This window comes from Thalia democratica, chromosome 6, assembly GCF_965202585.1.
Source record: "Thalia democratica chromosome 6, ktThaDemo2.hap1.1, whole genome shotgun sequence".
Lineage (NCBI taxonomy): Eukaryota > Metazoa > Chordata > Thaliacea > Salpida > Salpidae > Thalia > Thalia democratica.
In genome coordinates, this window is record NC_139170.1 from 13008409 (window position 1) to 13032799 (window position 24391).

Below are 24391 nucleotides of genomic sequence, written 5' to 3' on the forward strand. Positions count from 1 at the left end.
AAATATAGGTTATAAAATCAATAGACTATTACTACGGATAAATATATTAAGCCAAATAAAATTTAAGAATTAAATTTAGTTATTTTTGAACGCATTGATTGTTACGGTATATACTTTACAGTGTACTATATTAAATAGTTTTATAATTTTTATTATAAATTCTATTTTTCTGTTAATATTTTTGAAAGAATCATACACTAGCAACAAGATGAAATTTTATTTTGAGTGAGAAATAATAACAATCAATATTGTATAAATTTATTTTACTAACAAAAAATGTAACAAAACAGCAAAGCTAGACTTATAATGGAATTTGAAAATAATTTGGAAGCCATTGAAACTAAACATTGGTAGACTTATATTTAAATAAACTTAACAAATACTACTTCAATTGATATTACTGGTTCAAATCTAAAAGTTAGACGTGTATATCAATATAATTGCCCAGTATAGATAACTATATACATATAATTTTGATGTAAAAACCAGTCGAAGTTAAAACTTCTGGAAATATAAATTAGTTAATTTGAATAAAAACTAAATCTTGATCTTTTAAAAGCCAAATTAATTTGTATTTAAACTAGTACATTTACTAAGTGGCCATGGAAATCTATAACAAGTGACTCAAAAACTATAAACTAATTGAAATGAATGTTTAAATAAATTTACACAATCAAATTATTTAAAATCTATGGTCGAAAATTCCTTCTTTGCGAACCTACCACTGAAAAAAAAAAACAAAGTAAAAAAATTAAAACTTCTATTTCAAGTCTTTAGACTCTTCTCCTTCTTTTTCTGCTTTCTCTTTCGGGGATTCTTCCTTTTCTTTCTGGGAGTCGCCGTTGCTCGTTTGTGGGTTTTCCCCTTCCTCCTTTTCCCTCTGCTTGTCCCTGGCAAACTTGGCCCTGACGACGCGGTAATCAACCGCCTGCCACATCTGCGTCATGTCCGATATCGAGCCCTGTTATTTTGTTGACCAAAACTTGTTACTTTTTAAGAAATAAAAGTTATGTGTTTTTCTTACACTTTACTAAAATCATTTAAGCTTTATAATATAAAGGCTTTCATTTTACAATTTTTTTTTTGTTTTCAAAAGCTTTATTCATTACTAGTTGATTAGCTTAAGGCCGTAAACTATTTATTAATTTCATTTCTTTGAATTAAATTTTAATATTTATTTAGAAAAATTTTAAAAATAAAAATAAATACTCCTAAATAATGATTAATAACAAATCCTTAATATTTTTGTATCACACTTAAACTTTAACTATTAAGTAGGTTTTATTTTTTCAACTGTTTTTTTTATTTCATAGCGTGAAATAAACAGTAATAATTTAAATTAATTGATGACATTAAACTATCAGTTATTGTAAAATTTACATTAGAACATAACTAATTTTAGTAATAAAATCATCAGAACAAAATGGTCTTTAGTAAGTAAAATAAAAAAAAACAAACAAATGAATAAATTTTATTTACAAACGCTTACTTTTTATAGGACTTAAGATCAAAGTTGTGTTATGAAACAAATACTTAAAATACAAAAACAAAGATGAACGATAAGATCAACGTAACAATTATGCACAGTTCACGTTGAAGTTGTTTACACATATCAGTTTTTAGATTTTTTTTAATATCATCGTTTAAGGAAGAAAATACGTTTGAAGTATATTTTGTTATATAATATTAAGTTATGTTAGTTTTTTTCAGTTAACGACTAAATGAATGAGTATAGATAATTGATTATAGGAAATGTTGTTTAATAAGCAATAGTAATTGTTTTAAATAGCAAAATAAAATGTTTAATATATATTTTTCTATTAAAACTAGGAGCAACAAACAAAGTTATATGTGTTGAAAATTTTAAGCATAAATGTTTTTTAATAACTTTTATTATCAATCTAAAATGCATAAAAAATATTTAAATTAATATTTGATCTTAGAAACTATGTTGTAAAAACGATCAAAAGCTGCTGCTTATTTAAACTAAAAAAAAATAATTTAGACTAGACTTATACAAGCCGTACCGTTTGATAAACTTTCGTATTTTCTAATTCGATCACATCGTATTTTTTTATTATTGTACCGTTTTTTTAAACGTCAACATAACAATATAATGTAATCAATATTTGATACAAAATATAACTAATATTTGACTATCTACTAACATATATCTTAATACACTAGTTAAAATAATAATTTTTAGAATTAGAGAAATTTTTTACATCTAACTATAAAATAAAACCCAAAATAAACTTTCAACTTTATTATTGAATACCTGCAAAAGGAAAACTCCAATTTCATCGTCTTGGGTTCTAGCGGAAATTCTTATTGATTTTTTATTAGCTCTCGTGAGCGACATATCTGCCCATATTTTTGTGTTCAGCACCAATCTCATGCTTCCTTTCGACCTCATGACTGAAACGTTAAAATAATAAACACTGTTTTCAATATGTCCACTTTAGCGAACATAAAAATTGTTTGTCGTTCACAGTGGCTCAACTGTAATATGCACTTATATAACAAATTTTGAACTAAGTAGTAATTTGTTATTAGTTCTTATAGGACTTGTAACTATAGTTTTTCAGTAAAATAAACAATAAACATATATATTTTTTATAATTTAAAATTTATGCTAGTTATAAATTATACCTTTCTACTACAAAGCTTAATAAATATTTGCACTAGCTAGCAAAAGACTATCTAGCTGTTGGACTCTAACAGTTTTTATTTTTCAAACTACATTACATATTTATATTAAAAAATGTAATATCTTCATTGCTCAATATTTTCAACAAGCTGTATCAAACACCTCATTGATTTTTGATGTTAAAATACATATTCCATCACTATTTTTCGGTTTTAAATGTAACTTTTTTTATTTTTATTTTTTGAGTTAAAAACGAATTTATATGTAAACTAAACAAATTTTAAACCAAAAACTTGCTAGTTTTTAGTTACTAAAAATAAGGAGACTAAAACTATTACAACACCCAATTAAAACAAATTATGAAAGTTAAAAAGTATGGGTAGAAGTCTATTACAGGGTTGCCACAGATCAAGCTGAGACAAATTTCCTTTTTGATAAGACTTTTCCTGACTTTTTACTGAAACTTTTGTGACTTTTCTAAATCAAACTCTTATTTTAAACTTATTCTAAAATATCAACAAGACTTCCATTACATTCATTACAAGTTAACAACATAATCTGCTTTTTACTTATTTTTCAAACTTATACAACTTAGAAAAAATTATAAAGAGGTATACATATAAACTTGTTACATAAAATACTAAACTTAGTGCTTAATTTTACAGAACTTAATCATTTACTTCAACAAAAAACACTTTTATTCTAAAATTCTACAAGATAAACTTTTGTGTATATATCACTGTTACACTAGGGAAGTATCCTTGGCACAGATCATAAATACTAAAATGCATACAAAAACTGCTAGTTCAAGTGTGGTATTTGTTCAATATATTTAAAGAAAAATTTTGCAGTTTTATTGAGGATATTTTATTGATTTTTATCAGATGAAGGCATTGGAAATTAAGTAATTTTGTAAATTTATAGAAAAATTTTGCAATTTTAGTCTGACCTTAAAGGGTTTTAATTTTTTTTTTTTCCACTTGAAGACTTTGAAAATAAGGAATATTGTAAATTTAAACTGAAAAAATCTGACGTTTTTCTAAATTTGGTTTAATTACGTGACTTTTTTTTCAAAAACTCCCATTATTTCTTGACTTTTCCTGATTTCTGTCATTCATTTTAGTTTTTCCTGATTTTCATGACCTTTTGGCAGCCCTGTTAATATGTACAAAGGGAAATTTTTGCACGGCGTCAATTTAGCACGAGGGGTCACTTTTGCACAAAGACAATTTTGTACGAAAAGTCAATTTTGCACAAGTTGAAAAAAAAACTTTTTTTTTACCTTAATTTTTTATTATTTTTATTTATTTTCACTATTACCGCTAGCCCTTACCCTCGGTAGGTTTTTTTAATAATTTTTTTATAAGTTATATTTTGATAAAAACAAACTATACAGTAATCTTCTTTTATTATTGAAGGATACTGTATAATTTTTTTTTATTATATCTTCCTGTGAACTTGTTTCACAACGATCTTTTGTTAACAAACACTTAAATTTATAATTTGAATAGTTAAGTTATAATTTATTAAGGGCATAGGGGGGGGGGGGTAAACACCCTTTTTTATTTTTTGATCTTATTTTATATAGTTTTTACCAAGCTATAAAATGCTTTTTACAGATTTAAAAATTTCAAAACAATTTTTGAGATATAGCCGGTCAAAGTCGGAGGCAACAATAGGTACCTTATGGGAGGCGCAAATTAAAACGGCAAAAATAGACTATTTCACTAAAAATCTATCTTCTCCTACGTTTTTTGAGATAACTACCTCAAATTTTCAGGAAATGTTCCTTGATATATTTGAAAAAATTTGTCGGAAAAAATTTTAAAAAAATTTAAAAATAAAAATTTTATATAAAAAATAAACAAAAAAAAACAGTTTTTTTTTAGTTTTTTGTTATAAATTTTAATTTTTTAATTTTTCTAAGTTCTGTTCCGACAAATTTTCTCAAATATTGCAAGGAACATTTCCTGAAAATTTGAGGCAGTTATCTCAAAAATCGTAGGAGAAGATAGATTTTTAGTGATTTCTAGTTATTTGCCGTTTTAGTTTGCGCCTTCCACAAGGATCCTATTGTTGCCTCCGACTTTGACCGTCTATATCTCAAAAATTGTTTTGAAATTTTTAAATCTGTAAAAAGCATTTTATAGATTGGTAAAAACTATAAATACTTTTAAAGGTATTTTACAAGCCAATTTTAATTTGATTATTTTATAGAAAACTACATTTTTATTGCAAAACAATTTATTCTCTTTAAACTTTAGTAACATTATTTTAACTTTTATAAACTACCATAAATCGAAGTTGAAATTTACAAATACATTTTACAAATCCCTTTGAATTTAATTTAGTCAAAAATAAAATATTTGTTTTAATTTTTTAAACATTGCAAACCTAATCTGGAGTACGACTGTTCGGCATTGATGGAATCGTTCAGATGAAGCTGGCCGACTCCCCTCTCCTTCCACGACTGCGACTTGTTGTCGTATTGGTACAGCTTGCACATCACCTGCGTCAACACACAAAATTGCTGTAACGAGTTTGCAGTCGAAATAAAAGCGTTCACTTTTAGTTATTACACGTTTTGCTTTGAATTATCTTATCACATACTCAATAAAGTGATGAGTTCTAATACTTGAAATTAGGGTTGTTAAAGCAACTGGTACATTATTTTTTTTTTTTAGTTATAAAAAAAATATCAAAAATAAATAATTAAAATAAAAAAAAATTATTAAAAAAAAAATGAGTATCAAGAGTTTTTTTAAAAAATTTTGTAAGAGGTTTTAAATTTGAACATCTGTAATGTGTAAAAAAAAGTATAATTTTCTAGCTTTTAAACAAGAGTTTCCAATTTCGTTTCATATGGCCTCATTTGTGTCCTCTTAGCAAGTCAGGAGGCGATAAGCTGCAAAGGGGGGCCATGACTAGTTAGGAGTAAAAAAAACAATTTACAATAAATTTGAACTTTCACTCGATATTCTGGGTTTGATTTAAAAAGAAGATAAAATGGTCTTAGACAGAGGCGTCGCGTGGGGTGTTGCGCTGCCGCAATTGCACCACCTTAAAGTTTTGTAAGAAAAATTAAGTATCTATAACGTTTTCGTTATTTTTTTGAAACAAAATCTCTTATAAAACTCTAATTTAGAAAACGACCATTTTGCTCACTACACTGCCGCAAACTCTTAGCTGACTGCCGCAAATGAATTCAAAAAAAAAAAAGAAAACTTCTTCAAGAATTACCGCAAAATCAATATCTTGCTGTAAGTAAGCTAAGTTGAAAATTCCCCAAAACAGTACAGGCTTAAATATCATTCCACAAGCTATTGTAAACAAAAAATGAAAACAAAGCTAAGCAGAGCAGAGGTAACTCGAGTAGAAGCAAGACAAGCAGAGACGATTCGAGCAGAAGCAACTCGAGCAGAAGCAACTCGAGCAGAGGCAACTCGAGCAGAGGCAACTCGAGCAGAGGCAACTCGAGCAGAGGCAACTCGAGAAGAAGCAACTTGAGAAGAAGCAACTCGACCAGAGGCAACTCGAGCAGAGGCAACTCGAGAAGAAGCAACTCGAGCAGAGGCAACTCGAGCAGAGGCAACTCGAGCAGAGGCAACTCGAGCAGAGGCAACTCGAGCAGGGACAACTCAAGTAGGGGCAAATCGAGCACCGGCAAATCGATTTTTTTTTTCTGCACCACCTCGGAAAAATACGCCACTGGTCTTAGGCACAATTTACGGGAGATTTTAAACTTACACTAGATATTCTTAGATTTGTAATGAGTGGGACGATCGTTTTCTAGTAATCTTAAAAATGGGCGTTTATGAAAAAGAGTTAGAGAAATCCTGCTTTAATTTTTTAATTAAAAAAAAATATTTTTGAAAAAATAAGGTAGATTAGTTTCAGCATGCTATTCTTAATAAAAAACAAACTAGTTTTAGTTTTGGGGTAATGTTATAAAATAAAAACTTATAGCTAACTAGTTTAAAGTGAACAACAGGGTTGCCACAGATCAAGCTGAGAAAAATTTCCTGACTTTTTACTAAAATTTTTCTGACTTTTTTAAATCAAACTCTTAATTTAAACTTATTTTAAAATGCATAATCTCACACTTAAAACTATATAAAGCTTTCAATCTAATTTTATTACAGGTTTTAACAGTGGTCGGCAAACTGCGGCCCGCGGGCTGCATTAATTTTCTTATTCAACAAGTTTAATATACTAATATTTTCGAAAATACAAAAGTAAAACTTTAGTGTTATATTTATAGGATATTCTATCGCCTAAAAATTTTTTGTTCAAAAAAAATTGTCATTAAATATGTTTTTTAAAACACATAAAAAAATGTTCCTTTTTGACCTGCCGACCCCTGGGTTAAAACAATATTTATTTTGCTGAATTCAATCATTAACTTTTCATTACATTACTTGAACCATCTGTGTATAATTAATACCTTTCTTATAACTTATTTTACAAATTTAAACAACTTTGAAAAAATCATAAAGAGGTAAAGTATACACATCAACTTTTTACCTCAAATACTAAACTAACTAATTAGTTGTAAAGAATTCAATTATTTACATAAACAAAAAACACTTTGATTCTAAAATTATACTAGATAAAATTGCGTGTATATATCACAGTTTCACTATGGAAGTCTCCTTGCTACAGATCATCAATACTAAAAAGCTTACAAAAACTGCTTGTTCAAGTAGGGTACTTGTTTGATATGTTAATAGAAAGTTTTGCAGTTTTATAAAGGATATTTTATTAATTTATACCAGATGAAAGCTTTGGAAATAAAATAATTTTGTAAATTTCTAGAAAAATTTTGCAACTTTTTTCTGACTTTAAAGGAGTTTAATTAATTTTTTACCATTTTGAAGGCTTTGAAAAATAAGGAATTTTGTAAATTTAAATAGACAAAATCTGACGTTTTATTAAATTTTGTCGAATTTCCTGACTTTTACTGACTTTTTTATCAAAAACCCCCATTTTTTCCTGACTTTTGTCATTTTTTTAGTTTTTCCTGACCTTGTGGCAACCTTGGAAACATTTATTAGTTGAGTCCAGTTTAATGCTATAAAAATAACAGAGCTAAACTATATACTTTTTTTTTGGTCAAAATTCCTAAAAAAAATTCGACAAAAGGTAGACTTGAATTCAATAAAATAGAATTTGAAAGACTCAGGATTTTTAATTTCTAACCAGAAATAACATTATCATTTCGAGTAAAAATATATGATGTGGTTGCTTTTAAGAAACTGTACATTCAACCATTTCACGTGTTCCTTTAGACATCAATAATTCACAATTTACTAGTTTTGTTTTATTGTTATATTAAGAAAAACATTAAAAGTTACTATATTTTGAAACAAATATTCAATTAAATATTCTCCACTTCTACTAGTTAAGCTTTTAATTTTTTATGCATTTGTAGTCTGGAAAAAATAAAAGTATATGACTCGTGAAAAGAAATTGTAAATAAAAATTGTTAGTCTGAATTGACCGCAAAATATTTTTATAGAGTGGACAACATGGTAACTATTAATTTCTTACATGTAACATAGTAGTTCAACGTTTAAATACCGATTGTTGAACAACATTTACTAACTGAAAATTCATATCTCGTTTTTATAAGCCAAATTACCATTGTTAACAAATTAAAATTTTGTGAAAAAAGCCAACAAAATACCTGCAACACGCATTTTTCGTCTTCTTCGCCGGTTTTAATGTCGATTTCGGGAGCAATTTCCTTGTTGTTGATCGCCGCGAACTGCTCAGCCGCATCCTGCTCCAACTTCTTCAAATCTTCTTCGCTCTTCTCCTCCTTCGACGAAGACTCGCCTTCTTCTTCTTCTGAATACAATAATCAAAAAACTTCGGTTTTAACGTACTTGAGAATTTTAGATGCAAACTCCAATTTTATTTTATTCCAATTGAAAAGGATTAATTGTTTACTTTAAATGCGAATTTAAATAATGCAGTAGGAAGTTTGAAACAAAAAGGTTAATTGTCTGTACTAAAATTACTTGAGCTTAAATTATTTGTTACAAATTTTAATTTTTTGTTCATTTAACATTACCATAATTCAATTTATCATATTTTACAACATTGTTAAATTAAAAACCAAGCAGCGCTGTACAGTACAAGTTATAGTTTTAACCTATATATTTGAGCGTTATTTTCATAAAAAATTACGCTTCATTAAAGAGACGACAGCCTATAAAATTACTACATATTTTTGTGCACATATAACATTGTAACTCAGCTAAAACAAACTTGTTTGCACAGTTGAAAATGAAATGAGAGGTTTTTTGCCATCATCTTTTACTTCATCAACCTGTCATTATAATTTTTCTTTAAAGTAGATTGTCTACATAAACAACATAAAAAATACTTATAACGAAGTTAATTTATGTCATATTTAAATGTGTATAGACTTCTTTGATTGATGGAACTATGAAAGTTAATAAAATTCACAAACTTATAACAATTCGAAAAATTTTGTACCAAACACCATAAAGTACTCTCACTTTTGTACTATCAATATTAGTAGTTTATCTAACTATGTAGGAAAACTATTGTAGTCCTCAAATACGATTTATCAAAGTTTATTAAAAATACTGCCTTATCTAAACTCAAAAAAGTTTTCAACATTTCAAGTATTTCACTTCTATGTAAAACTTGTATATTTTTCATTAAATGAGATAAGCAGATTACAAAACTATATATTTTCTAAGTAAAAAGTTTAAATGACTAAGCAACACATTTATTTTTACAAAGAGCTTACAACAATTCCAACTAAATCGATTTGAAATGTTTAACTTCATACCTTCAACTTGGTACATTTATAAATTTTACCTTTCGAGTTGGTATTTATTTTTTACACAAGTATTTCTAAATCATAAAACTTTAACTAGTTTACATATACATCGGATTTGAACTTATGTCAATATTAAAATGTCAGTTTAAATTATTGACCCTTGACTTAAAATTAATTTTAAACCGCTTGACCCTAAAAACGCTTAGCAAAAAACCTTAGTCTTAAGCTACATTATCTTTTTAAAGTACTTTTATTTTTTAACAATGTTTTTCTAAACTTTTAAAAACTGTGCACAGCATATCATTGAAGGAAAAGTTTAGTGCACTTTATAATTTCATTTTAGTTATTTAAAACATACTAAATTTATTTAGAAGCTTCTCTGAACTAGAATTCATAGACTAAAAACTAATCAATTTATTTACTCCGTAGTTATTATTTCCGATGTGCTTTGTACAATGATATATTACAGATTACTGCAATTTAATTATTGTGTACAGGTACAAATTAATTATTACAAAATCCTATTTCTAACCTGTAACCCATTAAAACTATAACTTTTTAACATCAATTAAATACTACAATGTTGTTTATATACTAAATTATCCTGGTAGGAATGTGCGATAAAAATAGTTTAAGTTTGTAATTTAAAACATTTAACAAACATTATTTAAATGATTAAAAGCGGGTTAGACCATACATATGTATAAACTACAATTAAAATTAAAATCCCTACTTAGTCATTCTTCAAAAATACTTGTCTTTCTCTACTTTAGGTTTAATGAACATTTTTAGTACATCTATCGTAATTATATAAAACACTTAAAACTAATCTATATTGTTATTGTTAATTTTATTCTTTAGGCTTAAAAAGTTATTACGCTTTAAAAAGTTGTAGATTTAATTTATTTTTAGGTAAAAGCTAATCAATAGTTAATTAAAATTTGTATAAATTAAACACAAAGTTGGTGTAAAGTAATTAGTAAAAAATTGATTTTTGAACACTAAACACAATAAGAAAAGAGTGTTTTAACAAACTTAAAATAGTTTTAAATTTTAAAACGTTTGTGTATCAATGTTTTAGAATTTCAAAAGTATATTTAATTGAACCACATTTTTTAAAGCCTAAAAAAAACTAAATCAATTTTTTGACTGTTGCATTTTAATAAAGAGTTAATAAAAGTTTAACACTGGGCTCAGTGGTTAATAAATTAAATGCTTATAAAAAATTGAATATAACATTGTATCTTTAATTATTATGAATTGAAAATACTAATACATGATGCTATAAACTTTTAAAGACTTAATTAAAATAACTTGAATTTCATAAAAATGAACCATTTTCATGATATTGTTTTACAAATTTGCAAAAACTATTATAATACTTATTCATAAAATATTGGTTTGTAAGCAAGACTTAAAAAAAAGTCGTTGTAGTTTTGTTTTTAAACTTATAAGTATTGCAACTACTGAGTATACTTAATTTTTAAATCACATCAATACAAAAAATACCACCAAAAATTACCTTAGCTCTTTCAGACAGTTTTTGACCGAACACAAACTTGCTTGCTGCATTACCACCAAAAGTTTTTGTAGCAGCTTTTGTTTCCACTTTGTCTTCAGACTTTTCTTCAGTTTTGGCAACTTTTGAATCAGATAGTTCAGAAGCACTTGACTCGTCAGCCTTTCTTTTCTTTGTATCTTCAGCCTTAAAAAATAAAAAAAATTTTTGTCTGAATGTACTTTAAAGTTCTCAGAATATTTTTTAGTAAAATAATTTCTGATACTATTACTTTTTATTTAATACTTCACTAATATAAAGTACTTTTTATAGTTAAAAATTAATGCGATATCAGTCACAACTAAAACCATTTTTTAATTATTGTAAAACTAACTCTATTGCTAATGAATAACTTTATGTTGCCGTTATCAAACTATAATATGTATCCAATTCAATTTGAGTAAACTTCTACTGTTAGCATAAGATTTAAACATAATGGAGTAACTTACTTAAGTTATTATATTGGAATTAAGAAATAAAGTAATTTTATTTTTTCTGTAGAAAGTATTAAGTTATAATAGTATAGGCCAGGATTGTCTAAAATTTGAAGCAAAGTATTTTGGGAGGTATTGGCTACTAGAGGACGATAACTAAATTAAAACTTTATGGGTTATTAACTAGTAAAGGGACAATAACTTTTTTAATTTTTGCCAAGAAAGCATCTATGAAAATGAATTTGGAAAACCCTGGTATAAACCAATTATCACTTAGTTAAGAGAAGAAACTATTATTTAAGACCAAATATTGTGATTTAAAAAAAAAATCAAATAAAATTTTGAATTTTCTACAATAGATTTGTTTATTATTAAGTTAAGATTATACTAAAAAATTTTGAAAAAGATTGATTAAAAACTGTAGAAGATATATCTTTAATAATAAAATAGTTGTTTTCACCTTTTTTACTTGGCCCTTCTACATAGATCCTAATGAACTCTCGGACCTTGTCCCCTCAAATCTCAAAAACTAATTTTCATTATGGTAAAAGCAGCTTTAAAATTAGATCAAAATGTGAAAAAGTACCTTATTCCCCTATGCCCTTAACTTTGTATTAACCAATACTATCTCCAACGCATTTTGTAAATTACTTAAAAAAAAGTCAAGTTTTTCTTTACATAAACTTTAAAAGCAATATTAGAAAAAAAATACATTAATTGTAGTTACTTTTATAAGGGTCTATTTAAACAGAAAGAAACCATCTTCTTTTAAAGGGGTTATTTGAAAAACTGTGATTACACGTTAAACTTAATTAGCATCTATCAAAAGTATAGTGTTAAAGCTTAAACCTATAAATTTAATTAAAATACCATATAATAGCTGAAAAAAATAGTAACTTAATTTATTTATAAAAGATTACCTTATTTGTATTATTAGTAGAAATCAAAATTAATCAAATTAATTATGCCTAATTTATTGCATGTTCAGTTTAAGTAGTTTATAAAACTAATTTAAACTGTTGAATTCGCTTAAAACAAAAAAAAATGATAAATAAATTTATTTTTATCTTTTTTAAAAACAAACATTATAAATGTAATTTTAATCATTCAGTATCTTAAATCATTACAGTAATATATTAGAATGTTGTTATAAAGTTTTATAATAACTAATAGCATATCAATCAATTAATGTTACAATTTTAGCTGTTTTTATTTTAAACCTTTGAAAAACTGGAAGTATAATATTTAGGGTTGCCACAGATAAAGCTGAAAAATATTTCCTGACTTTTCTATGTAATTTTCCGTATTTTTAAAATGCAGTTTTTTATCACTTTCTGTAAGTTTTTTTTTAATTTCCAGTTTTCTTGTTCAAGCTATCAAGAAGTCCACCACAAAACTTTATTTAAATTGTCTCAAAGTTTGCAAAATATGTTTTTGTGATAATTGAAACATGTAAAAAAACTTTCAGCTAAAATATCAGATAATCTTCAAAACATCAAATTTCACTAAAGTAAAAGTTTCTTTAAATCGTCTAAAATCTTGCACAGGGTGTTTTTGTGGTATTTGGTAAATATTTTTTTTAGCTGAAAACTCAAAGGTTTCCGTATTTATAGTTCTACCCTAATGAACACCACTTGCATTAAAAATTATTTCATCACCATTTTTAATAAGTCATTTAGAATGCTTTAGAAAGCCAATAATTCTAGAAACATAATGGTTTTGACTGTGAAGTAATTAAACTATCATATACGAATAACAAAATTACTTAAGTACTATAAACTGATCTCGAAAGAAAAACAACAGTAATTAGTCTGAACTTGAAAACCCTATACATAAAATATTATTTTCTGTACAAGTATTTCTAATTAAACACCTTAAAACAGAAAATAAACTCATCCTCTACCACATAATTAAATACTTACGTGAGATCATAAACATTGTTAATCTCTTCCAAAAATTCAATTAGACCCTGAAAAATTATAAACAGCAAAAGCAATATTTTTTAGAAAAAAAACATTAGCAAAATGCAGTTTTAGTGATGATAAACTTTCTTAAAAAATCATGTTTATATTAAGTTTCTTAACTTTTGTCTTTTTTTGTTTTCCTGACTTTTCCTGATTTTACTGCCTTTGTGGCAATGCAGAATATTACAAAACAAATCATAATAATACTCCACTCATTTTAATTTGATAAATTTTGGTAGGATAAAATAAGCTAACTTAATAATTAAAACCTTGCAAAACTTCAAACCTCACTATCACTTTTATCTTCATCTTGCTTTTCATCAACACTGACATTCAGAAAGGGATTGTCGCTACTCACATTAGCAGGCTGCTGAGTGGTTGATTTGGCAAACGGGTTGGCAAATGAACTTGGCTTCAAAAAAGGATTTTTCTGGTCTGTAAAACAAATTTTGCTGATAAACAGTTTTAAAAATATTTTTATGTTTTCATTACTAGCTAAATTCAATTTGTACAAGTGTTTGTGTTCAATAAAATGTATATTTCTGTTATATCAAAAAAATCTAAGGATATTATTTAATTAAATTATATCAAACTGATATTTTTAATTTTCATCTAAAGAATAAAATTTTTATTAAGCTTTTACTAACATTTCTGTTAAGCTTTAGCAGGGTTGCCAAATGTTTTTGGCAAATATTCTCCAAGTTTTCAAAATTTCCTCCAGGTTTTTAAAAGTGAACAGTTTTGGGTCTATTTTAAGTTTAAAGTTAAGTTTAACGTAAGAAACTGTGTCAGATAATATAAAAACATTGAAAAGATACTGTAAAGCTACTTTAAATTTGCTTTAAATAAAATCAAATTTTGATGATGACAAAAAAAATATCTATATGATAGATTTTTTGTGTCAAATCGAAATTTTACTACTGTTAAAAATGTTAAAAATTGAATGTTTGTTTTTCAAAATTTCTCAAGTTCCAGGTTTTCTAGTCTTAATTGTCAAATTCTAGATTTTTCCAGGTTTCCAGGTTTTTTGACAACCCTGTAGTTTTTACATTAGGTCAGTTTTTAATACTTGAATCTTTACAATGCATGAATTTCAAGTCTAAAAAAATAAATTAACCACATAATATTTTTGATTTGTTTTTATCTAAAATTCTTGTTCTTTTTTCAACTTTTAATATTCCAAAATTCAAAATATTTCATATTCATATACAGAATTACTGTTCAAAAATATAGGTTTAATCGTTTGTTAACAAAAGATCCTAGTGAAGTAACTTTACTGGAATATAAATAAAAACAAATATACAGTAATCTTCCTTTATTGAACCAACATATGTTTCTGTGTGTTAACTAATCAACACACTTCAACTGGGTTCTGTAAAAAAAATAAAAAATAATTACTGTAGTGAGAGAATAGAAGCATAGAATAAAGTAGGTGTATACATGTTTTCATTAAAATAAAATATTTTCTACAGATAATAGTTAATAATAGGTAAAATACTTAATATTAAATCCGACTGTTATAAAACTATATAATATTTGTGATTATTAAGTCTAAAATAAGTAAAGTAAGCTAAATTACACAACAAAAAAACAAATCATAATTAATATATACAAACAACTCACGTTAATGGGAAAGATATGTAATTCAAATTTTATCGTTGTTAACTAATGAAACAAATACATTCATTACAACTAATAATTATGTCACAATATAAATGAGGTTATTTAAACTATTTAATCTGTATTGCAAATTATATTAATTTAGTTTTTATGTAATATAATTTGAACAAAAATAAAACATCAACCATTAGTTAGTGTATTAATAAAATTTATTAAAACTTAACAACGGTGAAAGCAATAAAAGTCACAGAAACTCGATGTAACATGTATATTATATATTGAATGTTTGTAATGATTGAATCAAAGTTATATACAATTAGGAAGCAGATTTAAAGGATATTTAAATTAAACAGCCAACTGCTACTTTACCAATTAATTATTTTAATAATTATTTAATACAATATATATTTAATTTAAGTCATTGTGATTTCATGTATGTCGCTGTAAATTAATTATCGGTCAGTACATTGTAAGCTGAATAACTTTTTTTTTGTGTTTTGTTTTCTTAAAGTTTAATTTTTTCACTTTTGATTTTTACATTTGAACTAAATCTGCTTCCTAATTGCATATAACTTTGATTCAATCATTACAAACATTCAATATATAATATACATGTTACATCGAGTTTCTGTGACTTTTATTGCCTTCACCGTTCTTAAGCTTTATTAAATTTTATTAATATACTAACTAATGGTTAACGTTTTGTTTTTGTTCATAATAGATTACATAAAAACTAAATTAATATAATTTGCAATACAAATTAAATAGTTTAAATAACCTCATTTATATTGTGACGTAATTATTAGTTGTAATGAATTTATTTGTTTCATTAGTTAACAACCATAAAATTTGAATCAGTTATCTTTCCCATTAACGTGAGTTGTTTGTTTATATTATGATTTGTTGTTTTGTTGTGTAATTTAGCTTACTTTACTTACTTTAGACTTAATAATCACAAATATTATATAGTTTTATAACAGTCGGATTTAATATTAAGTATTTTACCTATTATTAACTATTATCTGTAGAAAATATTTTATTTTAATGATAGACTCTTCATATCTAATTGAAATCTTATTAATAAATAATTAAAAGTAGTTAAAAATTACAGGTTATCCCGGCTTTTTAGTTATTTTGGTTCCAAATTTTACAAATTCCAGGTTTTTTATGCCTAAATTGTAAATTCCAGGATTTTGGAAACCATGTATGTATATAAGAAGTGTTTCCTTAAAATTAGAGATTTCTAAACAATTCTCTAACCAATTTAAAAAAGGAGTAGATAGATTTTTAGTAAATTTATTAATTTATGAGATAATTGACTATGAAAAATATGCAGTCTATATGTTTGTTTGAGGAACTCTTAAAGAATTAAGCTAAGTGTATAGAATTAAAATCTATAAAAAATTTCTTGTAACTAATACTTAAAGCTTTTATATAAGAGCCAATGTTAAATTTTGTAAATAAAAACGTTTGACCCCTCATAGTCTTAAGTAAGATTAAACTGATTAAGTTTGAGAGTTATTGCTTAAAAACTGTGGTAGAAAGAAGATTTTTATAGAAATGTCTTTTTACCATTTAATTTGAACGTTCAAGAATGAACCTATTAAATTATCTAACTTTGTATCCATACATCTCAAAAACTAATTTTAACTTTAAGAAGCAATAAATGGCATTTGTCAGCTAAGTTGTCAATGTTTAAAATAAGATGAACTTATAGAAAATAATGCCATATCCTCCTTTACTAACAATAAAATTTGGTATTTAATACAAAGCAAAGCATTATTTAAATTAAAAAGTTAATAATTAAAAAAATATGTTATAATCAGGGTTGCCCGTCTTTGAGTCAAAAAACTGCTTGGAGTTACCTAAATTAGTCTTGAGTGGCCTTGAACTACTCCGAACACCCTTAGTTTTTTTTTCAAATCAGAAAGTAATATTTCATCTCTGGTGGTAACTACTTATACCTCATGTTCATTTTTCTCCTTTATAATTAAAAGGAAAGTTTTATGTGTATGCATCTGCATTAGATGTTCACTAAACTTATGAGAAATACTGTATTCAAAGATTAGACAACACTAGTAATAACAATTGTTTAATTTTTTAATCAAAACAAGTTACTATAACTTAGTCTTACTTTATTTGTAAGGTCAATCTAGATACATATCACCTGATTTTTAGAACAGTCAAGTTTTATAATTACTTTGAGATATAAGAAAACTCACTAAGCTAAAAAATTATTGGTTACTCTATAGAAATAGTTAGAACTAGTAGTTTATTATATGTAATTAAAATATTTCACCTCTTTTATTACAAAATGATGCCAGAATACACTATTACAACCTTCATTATACAAAAGAAAAAAAATTAAGCTTTTTTGAGCACAAATAAATTTAAATCTAAAAATACAGTGCAGGCCAAAAATTTCTGCTTGGCAAATCCTGCCCACAGGTTGCCCTATTTAAAAAAAAATTATTCATTAACCATTTTTAAGCCATTTGCTTTACATTTTCCTTGAATTATTTATTAAATTTGATGTTTATAAAATTTTAACTTTAAAATAATTGAACATTTAAAAACAATACTTTTGAAGTTGATTAGCTATTATAAAACTGTAACTTTTGTTGTTAACAATATAGTAAACATGATCAAGCCTGAAATAAAAATAAAATATTTAAAATATTATATAAAAATATAAAGATAAATTAATAAAAAAGCTTAGTTAACCTTTGTTTTTGTTTGGATCTAATGTAGAAGGTTTGAACTTGAAGGTGGAAGAATTGAAATTTAAAGTTGACTTTTTAAGGATTGGTACATCTTCCTCATTTTCAGCAGGTCGCTTACTTGCCATAATGTAGTTAGTTTACTTAAACAAGTAACTTGAAATGAAAAAAATTATTACTCTTGTTAATGTATATATATATACAATATTCTAGCTTAAATATACATTTTAAAAATAGTTGGTCTGCATCTTTCTTTTACAAAACAAGCATAATTATTTTTTAAACAAAAAGTTTAAATGAACTCCTTTTGAGATTACTATGTTGAACCTGGTTTCTTTTAAACATCACTAATTTTTATTTGTTATTAATCATACCTAATAATAGAAAACTTTAAATTTAGTTAGAAAAAAGTTGAAAATAAAACATACTTAATATTTTTTAATAATTTAAGCACATGTATCTCTTTCAACTCAAAGAAGCGAAAGCTAACTCTTATATCAAAAAAAAAAGTTTAAAACTTTATATTTTCTAAAGTAAATAGAAATTAAGGATAAAAGAAGAGAATTTTTCTTTACGATTTGATTGGATAAAATGTAGTGTAGACATTTTGCAAGTTATTAGTTGCTTTTTTACTAAATAAAAAAACAAAAGCTAGAGCTTTCAAATGGCTCTTTATAATGGGAACATGTGTATCCTTTGAAAAATTTATAACAAAATGTTACACTTAATCCAATTTATTTTACTTGACTACAGTAGGCTGGTTAGAGTACATGGACTATTTTCATGTCAAAAAAAAAACACATCAGTGTTATACAATACATTGTAAGATAGAACTGGGTTTCATGTTTTAAAAACAATTTTCCATTTTTTTACTACTTTAAGTATCTTAAAAGTTAGGTATTCTTTTTGAAGAAAATTTATCTAAACTGCTGCACAACTGATCCTCAAGTTTAAGAACAGGTTTAACTATGTAAAATCACATAAAATAACTATATGCGTGAAAAATTTTCCAATTGTTTTTGGATAAGGTTTAGACTTTCTAATAGATAAGATAAGTATTTAGAAACTCAAAATTTTTGGCGCTTATAAAAACTTTAAGGTAAATTGAGAGTTATACAATTCAAAAATCCTAACAAAAACCTCACTTTATTTTTTTCTATGGTGTAACACATATAAAAGTAAGTATTAAAAAATTATAAAAAAATTGGTTTCTAGAAATAAAACTTTTTAAAGTTTTTGGAAGCAATACTTTTAAGCTTACTTGGGTTTTTTTTTTAACTTAAATTTAAAAAAAGTTTTAAAATTAAGAGTTTACTTTTTTTTCAATAAAGATATGCAATATTTTCGAAAAATAAAGAAACTAATAGTAATAAATAAGTATTATTTAAGTATTTTTGTGTAGTTTTACTTATTTTGATCTAAATTATGAAGTACTAGGAGTAATTTTTAAACTGAAAAGTATTTAAACTGCCAAGATTTAAATTTAACAACTTCAGAAATACTTAAAGCAGAAAAGGAACAAAAAAAATCAAGTTTATCTAAATATGATAAAACTCTTGATTTTTTTTAGTCAATTCAAAAGTCAATGTCTGTTAGACCTTTCTATTTAGCTAACTGTGTGTAGGACCAAAGTTTTTGCAAACCCTTTTTTTAAAAATCAATAAAAACATATTTCTTAAACAAAATTGTGTTTTAAAAAAAAAATATTAAAACTGAATCTAGTAAATACCATTCAAATTAAAAAAAAAAACTGGCCTAAGATTTTAGAAATCTTAAAACTATCATAAATGTAAACAATTTTATGTTCTTTACATAAAACAAAACAATCTTGAGTCAGCCTGAGTTAAGAAAAAAAGCATGTCTTGAGTGTGTGGCAACCCTGATTTCACAACTTTTAGCGGGACTCAACATGCCTTAACTCAGATTGAAATTTTCTTAACTTTGTTGGTCAGTGTCATTTTTGACTTATAATCAGACAAAATTATGTCGACTTATTATAAAGTTAAGTTGTGATGGTGTAGCTTATTAATTATAGGACGTTCTTAAAAGTTTTTAGTTACCAATTAAAAATTTTTTTATAAAACATAGTCTTTTGAAAATGTCATAAGAATCTTAATTGTCCTGTAAATACTTCAAAAATATTTAGCAGTAGTTTTACATTCAATATGGTAGCTCACTCATTCTTTTTTTTTAATATTTATACGTAGAGCAATACTGATACATTAACTTTTTAATACTCCCATCTAACTGATATATGTATTCAAATAACCCTTGAACACGCTTATTAAAAAGCGCATTAATGCTATTAAAATTACAATTTAAGCTTAACCCTGAACAAGCCCGTAAAATGAAAATAAAAAACATTTAAAGATATCTCTCAGAAACATTACATTGTCACTCATATAATAATTTCTAATTAGTACAATCAAAGTTACAAAAACCTAGAACTTTATTAAACAGAGTTGTCACTCTTTGAGTTGAAAAAACTATCCCAAGTCACCAAAAACTGTCCTGAGTGACCTTTAACTGTTCTGAGTCATCTAAAGTTTTTTTTTATTCCTTAAAAAAAAATTATAATGTTTGAAATTAATCTAAATAAATTTTATTGACAAAATTATTTTAAAATAACAAAATATTATAGGGGTAGGGAGTACTTGGGTGATGTTTACTTGACTTATTTGGACATATAATTCAGATGTAATTTCTCTTCATTAAGAAGAATTTAAAAAAAAATACCAAAAAATAAAAATATTGCCCAAAAACTGATTTCAACCCCTAAAGTCACATAACTTCATGATTGTTGACTTAAATAGTAATTAAGAACATATCTATGTCCTGGACTTATAACGTATATTTTAAATGAAACCTTATACTTTAGACATAAATTTAAATACATATTAACTACATTTGATGTATAATGACGTCATAATCACACAAAACATGCAAATTTCCTCTGTAAAATAGTACTTTTTTCTAATATAAAAAGCAAACTATTCTGCTGTTTCAACTTTTAGCTTCTTTGATAATAATTGGAATAATTAATACGTTGGATGCCTATGTGGTACTTTATCCAATTAATAAGGTGTTAAAGCTATTTCTGAGTTGTGTAGTAAAATTCTTAACAAGATGGGTCTCCGTGCCGCCCAAGTTTTCGATCACCAAAAAGGTAGAGAATGTAGATTTGAAAAGTTTTGTTTGTCAAATCCACCAAATGCTACTGAGCTAAACTTATTAACTTAAGAAGAATTGAATGGACTCCAAACTAATAACTTGGAATCTGAAATAAATCTTGCTGCATTTGGAAAACAAACAGCAGTGGCAAAGTTTAGGAACCAAAGCTTCACAGCTAAAGGGATAAGTAATGACTGTACATTACTGTACCTGATTCTTTTCAAACTAAGCATGATTTTTTTTTATAAAACTTTTTCATTTCTGAATAAGATGTAGCAAAGGTGGGTACCATAAAAAAAAATAAGCTATAACAGATAAGAAAAAAAATTAAAAAAGAGAAGAAAAGGGATCAATACGTGCAGATATGTCTTAAACTGTATAAAAGTTGAGGTGGTCCTGTAGTGAGCGTGGAAGAAATGTGTTCTATATTAAAACCTTATCCTGTTAAAAATGAAGTTATTGTTTGTAATGACTTAAATTACTTAAGAGAGTCACACAAATCTAAAGTGTTGTACACCCAGGAACTATTTAAAGTGAATGGTAATACCTACTAGAAATGACTTTTAAACTTATGTGCTCTTGTTGCAGAATATGATGAGTGCTTTCTATGTTCTAAACGCTGATGCATTATTAATTGTAGGAGCTTCTATCCCTAATATAGAGAAGTAAAAAAACAAAGGTATTGTGGTAAAGCATTGTTATGCAACTTATCACACACATGGTTAATTGCTACTTGCAAACATAAAAATGATGATTGAACTTATAAGATGGACCACTTCATGAGAGTTCAAGATGGAAAAAATTCAAAGTGCAAACACCTACCTAAACGTGATTTGCAGAACTTGCATACAGATTATATTCTTGATTGTAAAACTGATGGGAAATGGAATGTTTCTAATGAAAGATCTAATACTTTTTCACTGAAAACTCATATGCAAATATATTTTTTTAGTAGAACAGATGTCTTTTACAAAAAGTTAAAAGATTTTTTTGGTATGTTTATGGGTATATTGTTTACCTAATTATTTCAAACAGATAGTCCATTAGATTTTATTAACCATGAGACATTTACTGTATACTATTATTTTTAGAAGTATCAGTAACTTGGCAGTAATGTTAAGTGTAAAATGTACTTTTAAAAACCTTGAGGAAATTTTGAAAACCTGGAAAAAATTTGCCAAAAACATTTGGTAACCCTGTAATACTACATGATACAGTGCAATATTCCTTTTATTTTGCAATCATTAGACTAATGTTCAATGCCATACAACATTATATTGCTTATAATAAATAATAACTTTTTAATATTTTGTTATTTTGTTGTAATGCAAATTAAATAATTATTTAAGGTTCTTTAAACACTTAAAGCTAAATGAATCATGACATCAAATATCCTGCTGATAAAAATACCATATCACCTATATTTTAAAAGTCAGTATCTATTTTGGCCATCATCAACAAAGTTGAGATGTTTTATGACATTGATAATAAACAATGAACTTCACCGCACGACCAACAACAACAGCATCCAAGACAACCTACAACCTGTTTTGTCCTTTTTGACTAAGCCTGCCTGATGAGTCCTACAGAGGACAAAACCGGTAGTAGGTTGTAATGGATGCTATTGTTGTTGGTCGTGCGGTCAAGTTCATTGTTTACTATATTTTAAAAGTAAGTAAGTATACCTACTAAGTTTTGTTTTACAGTAAAAAGTTTATATTAGAATCAACAACCAGCTATCCTTTTTAACTTTTTAAAAAGCACCACTTTACAGACAAAATTTGCATATTTTGTGTAATTGTTGAAATTAATTTTTTTTGGGAGCAATTTTTCTTTAGTTCTTCTTAATGAAGCCAAAACACATCAAACTCATATTGCAAAATATGAATTTTACAAAATGACCAAAAAATGTGATGCACTTTTTACCCCTAAGTATTGCATCCAAATCAACTATATATTACTCAAAATCTTAAAAAAACACCCTGAGATTTTAAAATCTTAAAACTATGCTTTGTTTTTTTTCAAGAGAACTATACTGAGTCAGCCTGTGTTTAAAATTTAAAAACATCCTGAGCTGTCCTGTGTATATAAGTGTGTTGCAACCCTGTAAAAAAATTCACAATTCTTTTTTAAAAACAAATTAACTAAACTTTAATTTTTTTTTTTGAAACTCAGAAACTTTCAAGCTTGTACTGACAAATCCTGCCAAATATCTTTTAAATTTTAGTAAAGTAAAGGCTAAAAAAACTAAGCGCTTATTCAGGTAGAAATAAAAAATTTATAGTCAATTTAAAAAAATTAATGTCATTTTTCTTAGAAATTCTAAAGTATTTAAGCTATTGTATTAACAAAAACTGACATTTAAGAAATAAATTTAGCAAAATTAGGCCTTAATAGGCCTACAAAAACAATTTGTTATTTAAAAAGATAATCATGCAATAAATATCTACTTTAAAAAATTGGTAATTTATTGAGATATCTTCAAGTATTTGACAGACAAGAAGTAACATTTTGGTAATATTTCCAAAAAAGGTTTAGTCTGATTTGTCCTGACATGTATAAACTTGGTTGTGAAATATTTTAAAACTTTTTTTATATCTTATAATCAAAATTTTCAAACAATTCTTTTTTGTGAACTTTTGAAAGAATAAGATATTTGAAGTTATAAACTTAAAAAATATTTTCTACAAGCTTCCATAATATATTAAAGATTAAACTGTAAGAGTTAAAAATATTTTGCTCAAAAAGTGTAGAAAGAAAATTTTAATGATATCGTTTTGCCTTTGGTTAGTACCTGACATACAAAACCTTCATATCTCTCTTGTTATAACCTATATACCATTAGTTACTTTAAATTTCAAAAAAACTTAAAAGTAAACAATAGCTAAATTCCTGACGTAAAAAAATTGATAACTTTTAAAATTGCTTAAAAAGTCTTATGTCCTATCTAAATATACAACTTTCAGTACATTCTTCACAAGTTAAAGTATAACATAAAATAATAAACTAATTGTTTAAAAAATTTTTAGGATCATTTAACAACAAGAGTTTTTAATTGTTGTGGAAATTTTCCTTAACAGTATTATTTTTGATGTTTTAAAAGTGTGTTTGTGTCCATACTTAAAATTATTGCCATTATTACAAGGTTGCCACTCTATAAAAAAAAATGTAATTTTTTTTGTTATTTTAGCATAAAATTTAAATTTTTAATTAACTTTGTTTATACCAAATTTTCTTAATATGGCAAGGAATACTTCCTAACCATTTCAGGTAATTTTCTCAGTAAACATGGGAGAAAATAAATTTTTAGTGAAATAGTCTTTTTTACCTCTTACTAAATATACTATTATAAAGCAAATTTTGGAAAGTAATTTGCTCCAACAGGCTATAAGCTAGGGAGCTTTTTTTGTGCTTTCTATTCATGTGATTTCCAAACGTCAAAAAAAAATTTACTCTG

At 25.8% G+C, this 24391-nt stretch overlaps 1 protein-coding gene across 1 annotated transcript; it reads right to left on the reverse strand.

Annotated features, from left to right (window-relative positions):
- Positions 1 to 300: 300 nt before the first annotated feature.
- Positions 301 to 17914, reverse strand: LOC145838471 (ran-binding protein 3-like). The gene is made up of 8 exons (XM_082946070.1): positions 17768 to 17914; positions 13710 to 13858; positions 10990 to 11172; positions 8924 to 8984; positions 8337 to 8500; positions 5045 to 5159; positions 2279 to 2418; positions 301 to 961 (listed from the first exon to the last, which is right to left on the reverse strand). The coding sequence occupies exons 1-8, from the start codon at positions 17889 to 17891 to the stop codon at positions 761 to 763; spliced, it is 1137 nt and encodes a 378-aa protein (XP_082802196.1). The 5' UTR covers positions 17892 to 17914; the 3' UTR covers positions 301 to 760.
- Positions 17915 to 24391: the final 6477 nt, after the last annotated feature.

Coding starts and splice junctions, on each gene's coding strand:
- LOC145838471 (XM_082946070.1), bottom strand. CDS start 17,891: ATGGCAAGTAAGCGACCTGCTGAAAATGAGGAAGATGTACCAATCCTT. Junction 8,985..10,989: donor AACTGTCTGAAAGAGCTAAG/GTAATTTTTGGT, acceptor TTATAATGACAG/GTTGATGAAGTAAAAGATGA. Junction 962..2,278: donor TTGGAGTTTTCCTTTTGCAG/GTATTCAATAAT, acceptor ACAAAATAACAG/GGCTCGATATCGGACATGAC.